The sequence below is a fragment of the Astyanax mexicanus genome, chromosome 12 (genome assembly GCF_023375975.1).
Source record: "Astyanax mexicanus isolate ESR-SI-001 chromosome 12, AstMex3_surface, whole genome shotgun sequence".
NCBI classification, from domain to species: domain Eukaryota; kingdom Metazoa; phylum Chordata; class Actinopteri; order Characiformes; family Acestrorhamphidae; genus Astyanax; species Astyanax mexicanus.
The window spans coordinates 14510295-14523903 of record NC_064419.1 but is presented as its reverse complement, the minus strand read 5'-3'; the positions used below and the strand labels follow the sequence as shown (position 1 = coordinate 14523903).

General features: G+C 38.3%; 1 protein-coding gene across 1 annotated transcript in view; it reads right to left on the bottom strand.

Annotated features, from left to right (window-relative positions):
• Positions 1-13609, bottom strand: part of wdr46 (WD repeat domain 46) — a 44548-nt gene that overhangs the window by 14794 nt on the left and 16145 nt on the right. Inside the window, exon 11 of the mRNA XM_049485672.1 lies at positions 12545-12698. Coding sequence (XP_049341629.1) covers positions 12545-12698 — 154 coding nt within the window. The remainder of the gene's footprint in view (positions 1-12544; positions 12699-13609) is intronic.

Here is a 13609-nt window from a genome sequence, read left to right as displayed (position 1 = left end):
TCTACCTCTAAAGGGACAGAACAGTGAGTGTCACTGATAATTATACTAGTGAAGTGTTCAGTATTACTTATCAATAAAAATGTGTTAAAAATGGATGCTAATAATTATGGAAACATGCTTATGAGCTTCAAATTTATATTGTTAGGGTGATTATATAAGAATTATGACTATACTGAGTTTGAATATGATTTAATGTTTCAGCCCTTGCTCAATATGTTTTACAAGTGAAAGTGTTATTTTCCTTGAAAAGTCGTTAGGAACTTAAGTACGCTACAATTAATAGTACGTAAATTAATAATGAATGTTTATATTACTCTATGTTTGCAAACAAAGCCATTACTGCCTAATAATATGTGCGTCTCTTAGTCTATTCATTTTTACAGGTATTCAGTTAACCTCAGTTTGCAGAGAGAAGAAGAGACCGGGGGCGAGAGAGGGGCAGACAGGCCCTCACGCACACACACACACACTCACATACTCTCTTGCAAACGCACACTGAAAAGCACTCTTACACACTGCGCACCTACACGCAGGCGGACAATGCCTTTAACAATCACACCTATAGTTATATACGTTAGTAAACACCTATAACATGAAAGAGACCATGGAAGAATTTTAAATAACTATATGATTACAGAAGACCCAGAGTTTGTCACACAAGCTGCTGTCATTACTCTCTCAACAGCCATTCCTAATGATCTACAAGGTGCAACAGGCACGCAGACTACACCTAATGTTTCTGCTATTATTTTTAGGGAAAACAAACCTACTAAGTATTATGAAACAAATACAACTGACCATATATTCACAACACATGACTGCTCCATTACTGTATTCGGAATCTTGATCAGTCAAGCTGGGAAGGTATATTTTGTGAAGTATATACTGGCATTGATTGCTCACCAGCAGGTGTATGTAGATATTCCAACATCAGTTTATCAAATAATTGAGAAAGCTGGAGCAGACAACCCAGATACTTACTGAGACTGTGACTGGAGTTGTTGTGTGATGTGACATGATTGTTATTGTGATTAAATTAACAGGGATCTCAATGTGATAATGCAAGTCAAATTATCCTGCTTCTTTCACACATGGAAAGACTTTAATCAAATTCTTTCAATATGGAAAACCTTCTAAAAAGAGTACCATAAATAATGTGACCTTTGCTGGTACTATTCCTCATCTGTCACGTTGATGAGGTTATGATAAATTACAAAATCCTTATTTTTTCATTCTGAAACTCTCACCATAAGACATGGTGTCACACCATATGACAGATCACATCACACAACAATCTGAATGCGAAAATCTGTATTGTCTGCATTCAGCTAACAAATGAACTTGGTTTGGCAAATGACTGAAACCATTTTCGGTTACAGCAGAAACACAAAATTGTTGAATAACATGTGAATCATGCTCAACATAGAATACATTAGCTACTCCACTTACTGTATTCATTACACTTTAGATACAGGAATTCTATTTTTTTTTTTTTTTCCTTTTTAGTAAATCATTGCATTTTTTTTTTTTTTTGTTGAATGAATATTATTGACATGAAAATAAGCCAAACGATGGTGGATCTGAAAGCTGTTGATGTATAATTATAAACAGTGGGCTAGTAAATATTGTGACACATTTTGGTTTCTACTTAAAACACAAACTGAAGACTCATGTGTTTATGATATATGACTCTACTATTGGACTATTTTGTGCTGAAACTGAATGTTCAGGTGTACTATAGTGAACTGCAACTGTGTTAGATGAGTGAATGCTATACAAGTATTAAATTTGTGAATAATATGCTATAAACATCAGTTAAAAGGACAACTGCACATTTAAAAATAATAACAATTATAATAATTAATTAATTAATAAAAATGTGATATGGCATGGCACCATATAACATTCATTTTTGGGACAAAATGTTTTTGTTAGGGGTGGATTATCAATACATGATTGATAAATAAATTACTTAATTTGTTTCTTTGTATTACAGATCTAACTTTGTGAAATGTGATTGGGACAGTCACTTCATATAAGCTTTTTCTGGTTTTGATTGTAAATTTTAAGAAATTAAATGTTAACCCCCATTAATGCTCTGTAAGTTCATATGAAACAGCACTTTGTACACAATCTCATCAAAGTTTTTACATATTCTTCTGTAATTCATCTATATATATTTGACATGCCGATGTACAAAACTCACAGGCTGCTCAATTTCTTTGTTTTTCCTAGTTATTTTCTGGTCAATAGAACGCTATGTTAATGACATTGGGTATGATTCTTTCGTATGTTATTTTATTTTGATGTTTGTTTTGTTGTGCCTTGTGTTACAAATTTTGGTTAAGCAAAATATTTCTGGTCTTACTGTCCAATGCGCTGTGATTCACGTTTCCTTATTCTTCTAATGTCAGACTGACTTGTCATTTTATGTCCTTCGACCCTTTTCCCTGGAGACTACGGGTCAGGGTGAAGTGCTAGTAACCTCTCCCTTGACCTGCACCGTGCCTTTCTACGTGGCGTAAAATCACAAAAGGCGGAAGACCATCGTTTTACCCTTTTTTGCTACTTCCTGTTTTCTGGATTTGAACTTTGTACTCGTTTCTTGATCTTTGCATTTCTTCTCCAACTCTGTGGACTACTTAATCGAGCACCCTTTGCATTTTCGTCCCATTGCTCCATTATTTGACATTATAGTTTGTTTATTGTATTCCACGAGTGCCTTTCACTGTTTGGTGAAATGTTTGACGTTGGATATGTATATTGTGCGAAAGGGGGGACAGGCTTATTTTGGATCACTTGTCTACTTTGACAGGCTTAATTGGCTTAAATTGACTACTTTTTCCTACGCCCACAATCCCAACACAAGTGAAGAGGAGCCCCTTACATCGGTGGGGCCTACGGTGTGTGCATTGTTTTGGTTAGCTTACACGACTCTCATAGGGGAACTATGAGATACTCTGTTTCAGGTACGACCTATTGACCTGTGACTGCCTGATCAGTTATTGCATCTGGTTCTCAGGGGGGGCTTCCTGACCTTGACTTAGTTCGGGGCTGGCTTGCCTATACCTTGGCTCCTGGTGTACCCTGCTGTATCATAGGCTCCGGTTGGGTTGCTATTGCCTGATGCCATGTTTGACGTGCCACACTATGCTTGAGCAGTCGCCATTTTTCCGATTGAGGTGGGGAATGTGGGGTAACAATAATTTATAAAAAACCTGTAACAAATGGCCATCTTAATACTCAAGATGTGTACACTCTTTCAGGACCTGTCTGACCCTCCTGATGGACAATATATTATTATTTGACTTACATATATAATCATTTATTAACATACCAATTATATATACTCATCAATTTATATATCCTATGTATGTAATCCATTTTGTTGATCCATATCATGTGTGAGTCTTCATACCTTTTGTAGTTACACCATCATTTATTCATCTGTTTTGGTGTTATAGATGCTATGTATAATCATGTATTTCCTACTACTCTGTCATATTTGCTCGCATTTATGCATGCAAATCGTGTCGGATCAGCATGGCTTGATATGGGCTTGGGACTTATAAATAGCACGGAACCTGCACCTTAAAAATGTTAAAACTTAGTTCAAAACTTGATCTTTATTTACTAGATAACAGCCAATCACTTAACCAATCCCACCACAATTGATGCGTGGGATAAATCCCACGCAAGGGGGGAATGTGGGCCCTAAATTGGTGATCAATATATGCTATATTACCTTTATAATAGTATATTTGGATAAAAAGTCTAGAGTTCACTAAGTTCTGTTAAAACAGGTGTCTGACCCTTTCTCTGAGGCCTGTACAGTCTGTACCAAGGCGTGAGGTGCTGGTCGAGGCGACCTTGGGTTTTGGCTGACTTCAGCAGAAAAAGCCCAGACGTTGCCAAAAGCCCCCACCTTTGTTCACCCAAATACTGTATAAAAGTGTGTGTATTCCTCTGTATTATCAGAAGACTGAAGCTTCCTGACCCTATCTGGCTGACTTCAAGAACAATAAAAGATCAACTTAGAACTTCGGAAAGACTAGTCTTCTCCTTTCTTTAAACTTGAGGCACTCGTCTGTTTTTATCTTCTTTCTTTTAAACTTAAAAACTTTTATATTGATGCATGACTAGATAAAGTTCTAGAGCTCATTTTAGCTAGCCCAGGCTTCCCTTTCTGGGAGACCTAGAAGAGTCGTGAAATAACCGCGACAGTTTCCACGTTTTTCTTCATCACAAACTGCCAGGCGAGCATCTCATACAGCCAGCAGTTTTTGTTAGACATTGTTTCTCCCCACATTAATGGAGTTTTTAACGATCTGGAGCTCCCTTTGGAAATCTCGAGAGTGCCGTGGACTACGCAGCCGGCTCCCCACAGGTAAGCGAAGCCGGCGCCAAAACCATAGACAGAGCCGGGGCAGCGAGGAGGGCTACGTGCTAAGCTAAGGCTAAGCCCCCACCGATCGCCAATTCCCAGCTTATTTCTTGCCAATGTCCGGTCTCTGGCGAGCAAAATGGACGAGCTACAACACAGAGATGGGTCAGGGAGTGTAACATCATGATTGTGACGGAATCTTGGCTGAACAGCAACACTCCGAACAGCACGGTGGAGCTAGACGGGCGGAGCATGTTCAGAGCGGACAGAGTGGCTGAGGACTCCGGTAAGAGCAGAGGTGGGGGTCTATGCATCTATATAAACAAACTGTGGTGCACGGACTGCATAGAAACTAGACGTCAGTGCTCTATTAATCTGGAGTATCTGATGATCAAGCTCTGTCCATTTTATTTGCCGAGAGAGTACTCAGCTGTTATTGTCACCACTGTTTACATCCCTCCTGACACTAACGCTAAGCTAGCTATGAAGGAGCTGAGTTTGGCAATTAGCAATCAGCAAACTGCGCACCCAGACTTTTTTTTTATTGTGGCAGGGGACTTTTATCACTCCAGTTTGAGATCCGTGCTGCCAAAATTTCATCAAAATGTTTCCTGTTCAACAAGAGGAGACAAAACTTTGGATCATGTTTACACAAACACTGTAAGACTGTACCCCTTCCACATCTGGGGCAGTCTGATCATCTTTCATTGTTTCTGCTCCCGAAGTATGTGCCACTCATCAAACGTGTGAAAACATCAATAAAGGCTGTTAAGGTGTGGCCAAAGGGGGCAATTTCTTTACTACAGCATCAATTTGAGAACACTGACTGGAGTACTCCTCTAAGGCTACCACAGATGCACATACAGACTTTGATACACGCACCTCAGCCGTCATGAGTTCAACTCATGTATTGACAATGTCACCTCTGTCAAGCATCTGTAGATGGTGACAAGGAGAAGCTGTATGGGAGAGTGATGCGAAAGAAGCCATTTCTGCAAGCACGCCACAAACAGAGTCGCCTGAGGTATGCAAGCATGCCACAAACAGAGTGGCGAGCGTGCAGAAATGGCTTCTTTCGCATCAATCTCCCATACAGCTTCTCCTTGTCACCATCTGCAGCAAGATGATGCTGCAGCTCTTTGGAGGTGGTCTGTGGATTGTCCTTGACTGTTCTCACCATTCTTCTTCTCTGCCTTTCTGATATTTTTCTTGGCCTGCCACTTCTGGGCTTAACAAGAACTGTCCCTGTGGTCTTCCATTTTCTTACTATGTTCCTCACAGCGGAAACTGACAGGTTAAATCTCTGAGACAGCTTTTTGTATCCTTCCCCTGAACAACTTTGATTTTGATGTTGAACAATCTTTGTTTTTAGATCATTTGAGAGTTGTTTTGATGAGCCCATGATGCCACTCTTCAGAGGAGATTCAAATAGGAGAACAACTGCAATTGCAATTGGCCACCTTAAATACCTTTTCTCATGATTGGATACACCTGGCTATGAAGTTCAAAGCTTAATGAGGTTACCAAACCAATTTTGTGCTTCAGTAAGTAAAAAGTAGTTAGGAGTATTTAAATCAATAAAATGAGGGTGCCCATACTTTTGCACAGGTCAAATTTTGGTTTAATGCATATTGCACATTTTCTGTTAGTACAATAAACCTCATTTCAATCCTGAAATATTACTGTGTCCATCAGTTATTAGATATATCAAACTGAAATGGCTGTTGCAAACACCCAAATATTTAGAACTAAAAATGATTAAGATTAATAGGGGTGCCCAAACTTTTTCATGTGTGTGTGTGTGTGTGTGTGTGTGTGTGTGTGTATGTATGTATGTCCTCATAGAGATCATGACAGGTTGACCAGATTCCAGATATCATGCTTCACAGTATATTTAATAACACAGGGCCAATCCTCCTGCTGATATAAAATGTTTATTTCCTTTATTCATGACTGGAACTAATTGGATTTATGTTCCTTTGGTTGCAATAACTAAAGTAAAGAAACTGAAGACCTCTGCGGACCAATGCGTGCTCTCTCAATGTGGCATCACGCGCTCTCCCGACACCGTGCACTCTCCCGACACTGCATCACGCGGCAGGGGAACTGAAGCCGAAGCACAATATATGCGAGGCTGCGGGTAGTGACGCCCCACAAAATCTAAACACTATTACTTAACTATAACAATAGAGTATTTATATATATATATATATATATATATATATATATATATATATATATATATAAATATATATATATATATATATATATATATATATATATATATATATATATAAATATATATATATATATATATAAATATATATATATATATATATATATATATATATAAATATATATATATATATATATATATATATATATATATATATATATATATATATATATATAAATATTATATATATATATATATATATATATATATATATATATATATATATATATATATATATATAGTAGCAATCCTAACTGCATTTCGTTGCTGGGTACTCGTACTGAGCAGTGACGAAGTTGAATCTGATCTGATAAAAACGGCAAACTACAGCAGAGCGAGTAAACACGTCCGCCTCGGGGGTGCCATGATACCACCCAGCTCTATCCGTTATTCTCTCCTGAAGATCATTCAATCTCTGCACGAATATCACTGTCTCTCTCAGACATATTCTAATGGATGAAGGAGCATCATCTCCTGCTAAACCTTTCCAAGACAGAACTTCTGGTTTTACCAGCAAAACCATCTATCCAACACAACTTCACTACAACCATCGACTCTCTCTCTCTCTCACCGACAAATTTTTTTAAAATCCACCCAACTCTTGATACAAGCAGTGGTCATCTCACGGCTTGACTTTTGCAATGCCATACTAACGAGCCTCCCAGCTTGTGTTATAAAACCACTTCAGATGATCCCGAATGCAGCAGCACGTCTGGTCTTCAACCAGCCAAAACGGGCACATGTCACCCCACTGCTTACTGAGCTCCAGTGTCTACCAGTTGCTGCTTGTATCAAATTCAAAGCTCCTGCAATCGCCTACAACATAGGTCGGCAATAGGTGGCCTGCGGGCCAGATGTGGCCGGTGAGTAGGGCTGTTGCAATAGCCGCAGTATAGCAATATCGCGCTATTGACAAAAAAAAAAAAAAAAAACACGCAGCGTGTGGGACATAACCGCCGAAACCACGATAGAGCACGCTTTGGTCCGCAGAGGTCTTCAGTTTCTTTACTTTAGTTATTGCAACCAAAGGAAAACCTTTTATATCAGCAGGAGGACTGCCTCTGTGTTATCAAATATACTTTGAAGCATGATGTCTAGAATCTGGTCAACCTGTCATGATATCTATCAGGATATCTGGTCAACCTGGAATTGTGTTTATTGACTTAGTTCCAACTGTACACTCTAAAAATGAGGAAAGAAAAGTAATATAAAAATGTATATAATGGAATTTGGGACAGTTCTATAAATGGCTCATATGAGACCTGCTTTAAATCTGTAACACTATATTAAATTTTTATTGCTGGCCTAAAATAAAAATACAATGTTTTTAAGATGTTCATTTGAGAAGGGAATTAATACAGCAATTTTGATAAATCTGATCACTTATTCCAATATTTAAATGTGTTTTATACGTGACCAAATGTAATTGCAAGATGCAGGACAAATTATATCATCATATTACACTAAAAAATATTATCCTTTTTATAGAATTAATTTGTAAGCCTAATATAAATTAATAGCCAAAACTAATTGCCGTCCCCTGGCCTACAAGGTGATGACAGAACAGGCTCCTTTCTACCTGCACTCACTCGCTCTACCAAACATTCACACAAAGCAATCCAGACTGTTCTCATACAGAGTTCCCCAATGGTGGAACAAACTACCTTCCACTACCAGATCAGGAGAATCTCTCGCTATCTTTAAGAGACTCCTGAAGACAGAGCTCTTCAAAGAGCTCTTACTCTCCTAACACCTCTAACTAACTACCTTCTACTACCAGATCAGGAGAATCTCTCACTATCTTTAATAAACTCCTGAAGACAGAGCTCTTCAAAGAGCACTTACTCTCCTAACACCTCTAACACACTAACTACTTCTAACCCCATTTTCTTCTTCCCCTCCTAAACTCCTCTATCCCACTATTTCCCTTTGACCTCCTTTAGACCCCGTCTAAAATGTTCTTACCTTAAACTTCTATTACTTTATGTACGTTATTATTGTAAGTCGCTTTGGATAAAAGCGTCTGCCAAATGTAATGTACTCACTATGCTTCTCCTCTGCTTGGTCTTTTATATATCGGGCCTTAACTAGAACTGTGCCTGTGAACTTCCATTTCCTCACTATGTTCCTCACAGTGGCTGGCAGCTGAAATCTCAGATAGCTTTTGAGATCCTTCCTCTAAACCATGATGTTGAACAATCGGTGGTCTCAGGTCATTTGAGAGTTTTGTTCTGAGACTTCCATGTTGCCACTCTTCAGAGAAGATGCAAGAGGGGGGGGGGGGGGGGGGGGGGGAGGGAAATAAAATAAAAGCTGTGAAGTGCTGATTACTAGGAATACTGTCAAATGTGTGGCTAGTTTATTACAACGGAGAGTTCTAGACTTAATACAGGCTTTATGTAAACAGTAAACACAGCGCTGTGGAGTTCAGAATATAAATCAAACACATATTAAAGTTAGCTAAGCTCAAGTTACTTTGGCCAGAAACAATATGCTTGATTTTGTGTACAATATGCTTCACTCTCCTGGTGTGTTGGGGCATCACTGGTGATAGGGGGAGTCTTAGTGAGTGGGTTGGGTAATTGGCTGTGCTAAACTGGGGAGAAAATTGGAAAAAAATTAGAAATAAAATTATACTAAAAAAAAGAAAAAAAAAAAGAAAAAAAGAAAAGGGTCTAAGGACAAAAAGTCATCTAAGGGATATCCAGAGGGTAGGTGGGAGTAATCTGAAAAAAAAAAATAGTATTAAAGAGGGTGCGGATGTTAAAAAACAGGTGACGAATCCGAAAAAAGAAAAATGCCTAATTGGAAAATATCTAAACAAGTGAGAAGAGGGAAGGTTGAATTCAGATGTTAATTGAGCAAAACTGCAGAACGTCCTATCTTTATAAAGATTGTGAAAAAAATGAATACCACTGTTATGCCAGGTAAGAAAAGCAGGGTCACTCAATGTAGGTAAAAGTAAGTTATTATTTGGAAGAAACGATGGGGTTGGTTGTAAAAAGCCTGAGCGGTAAAGGGGAAGATAAGGTTGCAGATACCGAAGACTGAGAAAGGGAGTCAATTTCTTACCTAGTCCATAGCAAATTAGGGTAGTGGAGCCAACAAAAAAAACTTTCTGAATGTGGGCTGACCAGTAATAAAACTGAAAATAAGAAAGAGCAAGCCCCCCATCAAATCTAAATCACTAACAAAAAATCTCACCCTGGGAGCCTTTCCATCCCATATAAGAGAGATCATATGGGATCAAGAGCTTAAAAAAAAATTCTTGTGGAGTAGTAAAGGAAGAGTATGAAACAGAAAGAGAAACTTTGGCATGATATTTATTTTAACTGCATTAATTTTACCAATAAGATATAAAAGAAGAGACCTCCACTTTTGTAAGTGCAATTTCATTTGATCAATCAGAGGGGTAAAACTGTTATGGAAGACAAGAGGGCAGGGTACATGAAACATGGATCCTCAAGTACCTAAACCTAATATTACTAAAATCTGTGACATATAGCAGTTGTCTGCATACAAAGATATCAGTTTGATTCTAGATCTGTCTAAAACTGGGTCAATTGAGCAGTTAAGGTCTCCACACATAAACATGAGATGAGTGTTTAGGGAAGGAATAGAGCTAAATAACTGCATAAAATTAGGTACATTAAAGTTATGAGCATAAATATTTACCAGCAAAACTGGGATATTAAATAAGGTACCGCAAATCAGATACCTGCCATTCCCAACTGTAATAGTTTTATCTGAGACCGTACTACCGATAGGGCAGCATGAAAACAAAATAGAGCTCCCGCAGAGCAAAATATCTCCCTTACATTAATATGCTATTGCACACACAAACATGTAGACATGTATGTGTGCCCTCTGCATACACAACTGTCTATAGTTAAGCAAATAAAATCAAAGAAATGATGGCTAAACAAATGCCTCAGCATAAAGAAGGAACAAGTAAAAGAAGGCAAAGAGTAGCCAGAATACTCCAAATTACCATGACAGGGAAATCTTGGTAAAGAAAAAAAAATGAATGAAATGATGAATGAAATGATGTTAAAATGTTACAAAAGCGAGGTGTTTACAGCGTGAGGGGGCACAGTAACTAGTCAGAACAGGTGGAAAAAAATAAATAAATAAAGGGAGATAAAAAAAGAATATAAAAGGTCCAAAATATTATACAGGCCTGAAAACGGGTGGTTTTTCGAGGACTGTGTTTGGAAGAAAAGTCCAAAGATAGCTCCGCTTATCAAAACGGAGCTTCGAGCCGTTATGAGTGATCCAACGTCGGGTGGGAAACGGGAGGCTAAAGTGGACTTCTTCCACATCCCGCACCAGCTTACAAGATTCGTTAAAAGCCGCATGGGCCCTCGCAACCTTAGCATTGTAGTCACTGCCGGACACAGTAACCCACTGGTGTTGCCTGGCTCTCTTTAAAATATCAGCGAAGTCAAAGTAGTAGTGCAGCCTGGCAACAATGGGTCAGGGGTTTTCGCCTCTTTTTGGGGCCAAAGAGCGATAAACGCAGTTAATCTCTGATGCTTTATCCAAGTCGAAGGCCTGCCTCAGCAGTTCGGACACTGTACAACTAGTGAGCGAGAACGCCTCCCCTTCTGGGACTCTGACGATTCTGATGTTCTGGCGCCGAGACCTGGACTCCAGGTCCTTGCACTTAGCATCGAGTGCGGTCACCTCCTTCGTTAAAAGTTCCATTTTAGCCTGCAACGCTAGCACATCCCCAGAGTACGAGGTCAGCGAATGCTCCATGTCCGAAACGGTAGATTTCAGAGTGGAGAACTCAGTCTTTAGGGCAGTAAAATCATGTATAATCTCGAAATTCATATCTTGTAACTCAGACTTTATCACTGCCCTGAGCTCCACCGCCACAGCTTGAGCAATCTTCGTTTTCAGAGTGGAGGCATCCATCATCTCAACCGGAGCGAGGTGTTTAGGCGCAGGGAGGGCAGAGGCACTCGGCGGCCAGACTGTATTTTGAAGAGCAGGCCGAATAAGTGGCTGTGAGGGACCGGGACCTTTAGACACTTTAGCAGCTTTCTGAGGCACAGTGGCCACCACCAAACAAGTCCAGAACCAAGAAAAGAAAACCAAGAAAAGAAAAAAAAAAAAAAAAAAAAGAGGTAAAAAGGATTTAAAAAAAAAGTGTCTACTCCATGCCGCGTCACACCGGAAGTCCCAGACACTTTTGGTCAAACAGTTTTGATTGGTCAAACAGTCTCTTTTGGTTGATGGATAAAATATTAAATTACTACTATCTATTATCTATTAGTACTATTACTACTAATACTTAGGGTTCATAAATGCACGACCATAAACATACTGTTTTGTGTCATTTAGTCTTAATGATGTCAATTTATTCGATCTGAGTAGTGCAAAACGGAAATAAACAAAAAAGCAACATTTTAAATAAATTATTCCACAGGTCCTGATATATTTTGGAGAACATCCCTTGTCCAAGAAGGAGAATCCACCAGCTTGGTGGTAACGGAAAGCAGAGTTTATCCAACAGTGGCAGAAGTGGTAAAGTCTCTGCTGTTCGGAAGCTAACATGCACAACACAAAGCCAATATTTATGCCTTTTTATTTGATTAATGTCCTATATTTTTGATACAGGAAATTCTTGTTGAAAATAATTTAACTTAAATTCATAAATTATTAAATTACTTGTGGTATTTATTTTATTTTGTGATTATTTATATTTGAATTTGCAATTTGGAAAAGTATGTTGTAAATTTAAAAATATAAATGATCTAAACAAATTAAATCAATTGGCCATTCATTATTAAGTGAAAAGTTTTTTCTTCTCATGTATTTCTAACTGCTCTTTAACCAAGCAAATGTGTTTTATCTGATTACTCGATTACTAAAATAATCGATAGCTGCAGCCCTTATATACGTGCGTGCGTGTGTACCTGTACTATATCTCCAGTAGCAGCACTGAGCAGTCCTCTCTGGCTAAGGGAGAGGCAGGAAGCTCCAGCAGGCAGGAAGAATGAATGAAGGGGTTTAAAAGCTCTGATATCGTAAACCTTCAGCTTCCTGTCCAGTCCTGATGTCACCATGTACCTGTAACACACATACCTGTTATATTAACTAGCAACTTATGTCAGTTATGCCATTTGTTGTCCCAAATTTAAGCACTTGAACACTGACCAAATTGTACATTTTATTTAAAGTCACTGTTCATACACCTTTTACAAGGTAAAATTCAAGAACTTTCAAGGCCCATTTCAAGATTTTCCAGCATCTTTCAGCTGTGGTAAATTAATGACAACAATAAAATCTCAAAACTGCAATTCAGCGATATTCAATATATCGCAAAACTATTCTCCAAACTTTACAGTGACTATGCTACTGAGAAAAAATCACTTCTAAGTAAGTAAATAGAAGGTATTATAAATTTATTGGTGTCAGTTTTACACAATTTAAATACTAATGTTCTTTACTGTGTGTTTACCCTATTCCTTTGATTGAGCAGTTACTGTAATATGTCAAATTCGGGGGTGAGTTGAGAGCATTTATACATACATTCACTCAAAATTATTGATTTGCTTTTTGTCACACAGCAAGAGATGGTATTATGTTTATTTGAACACAATCAGAATTGTGTTTGGTAATTGCAGAAGGAGAAGAAATTAAATTAAAAGTTTTATGATTCAAAATGTATCACCTGCCTGTAGAGTTTGTTTGCTATCCAACTTGATTGGGTCAATAATGAAACTGAGACACAAAAAATCACTAGGCAAATAACTTGCAATAATTATTTACTGAAAATGTAGAGGTGGGTAACCCAGGTCCGGAAAGTAAAAATGCAATCCAGCGCTTTGTACCAACCCTCTGGGCGGCTCTGCTGCAGATAACAAAACCCTGGGTTGAATTTTTACTTTCTGGACCTGGGTTACCCACCTGTAGTATTTTCCTGATCATTATTTTTTTCCCCGGGTACATTGTACAATCTGGACTTACATTGTCATTGT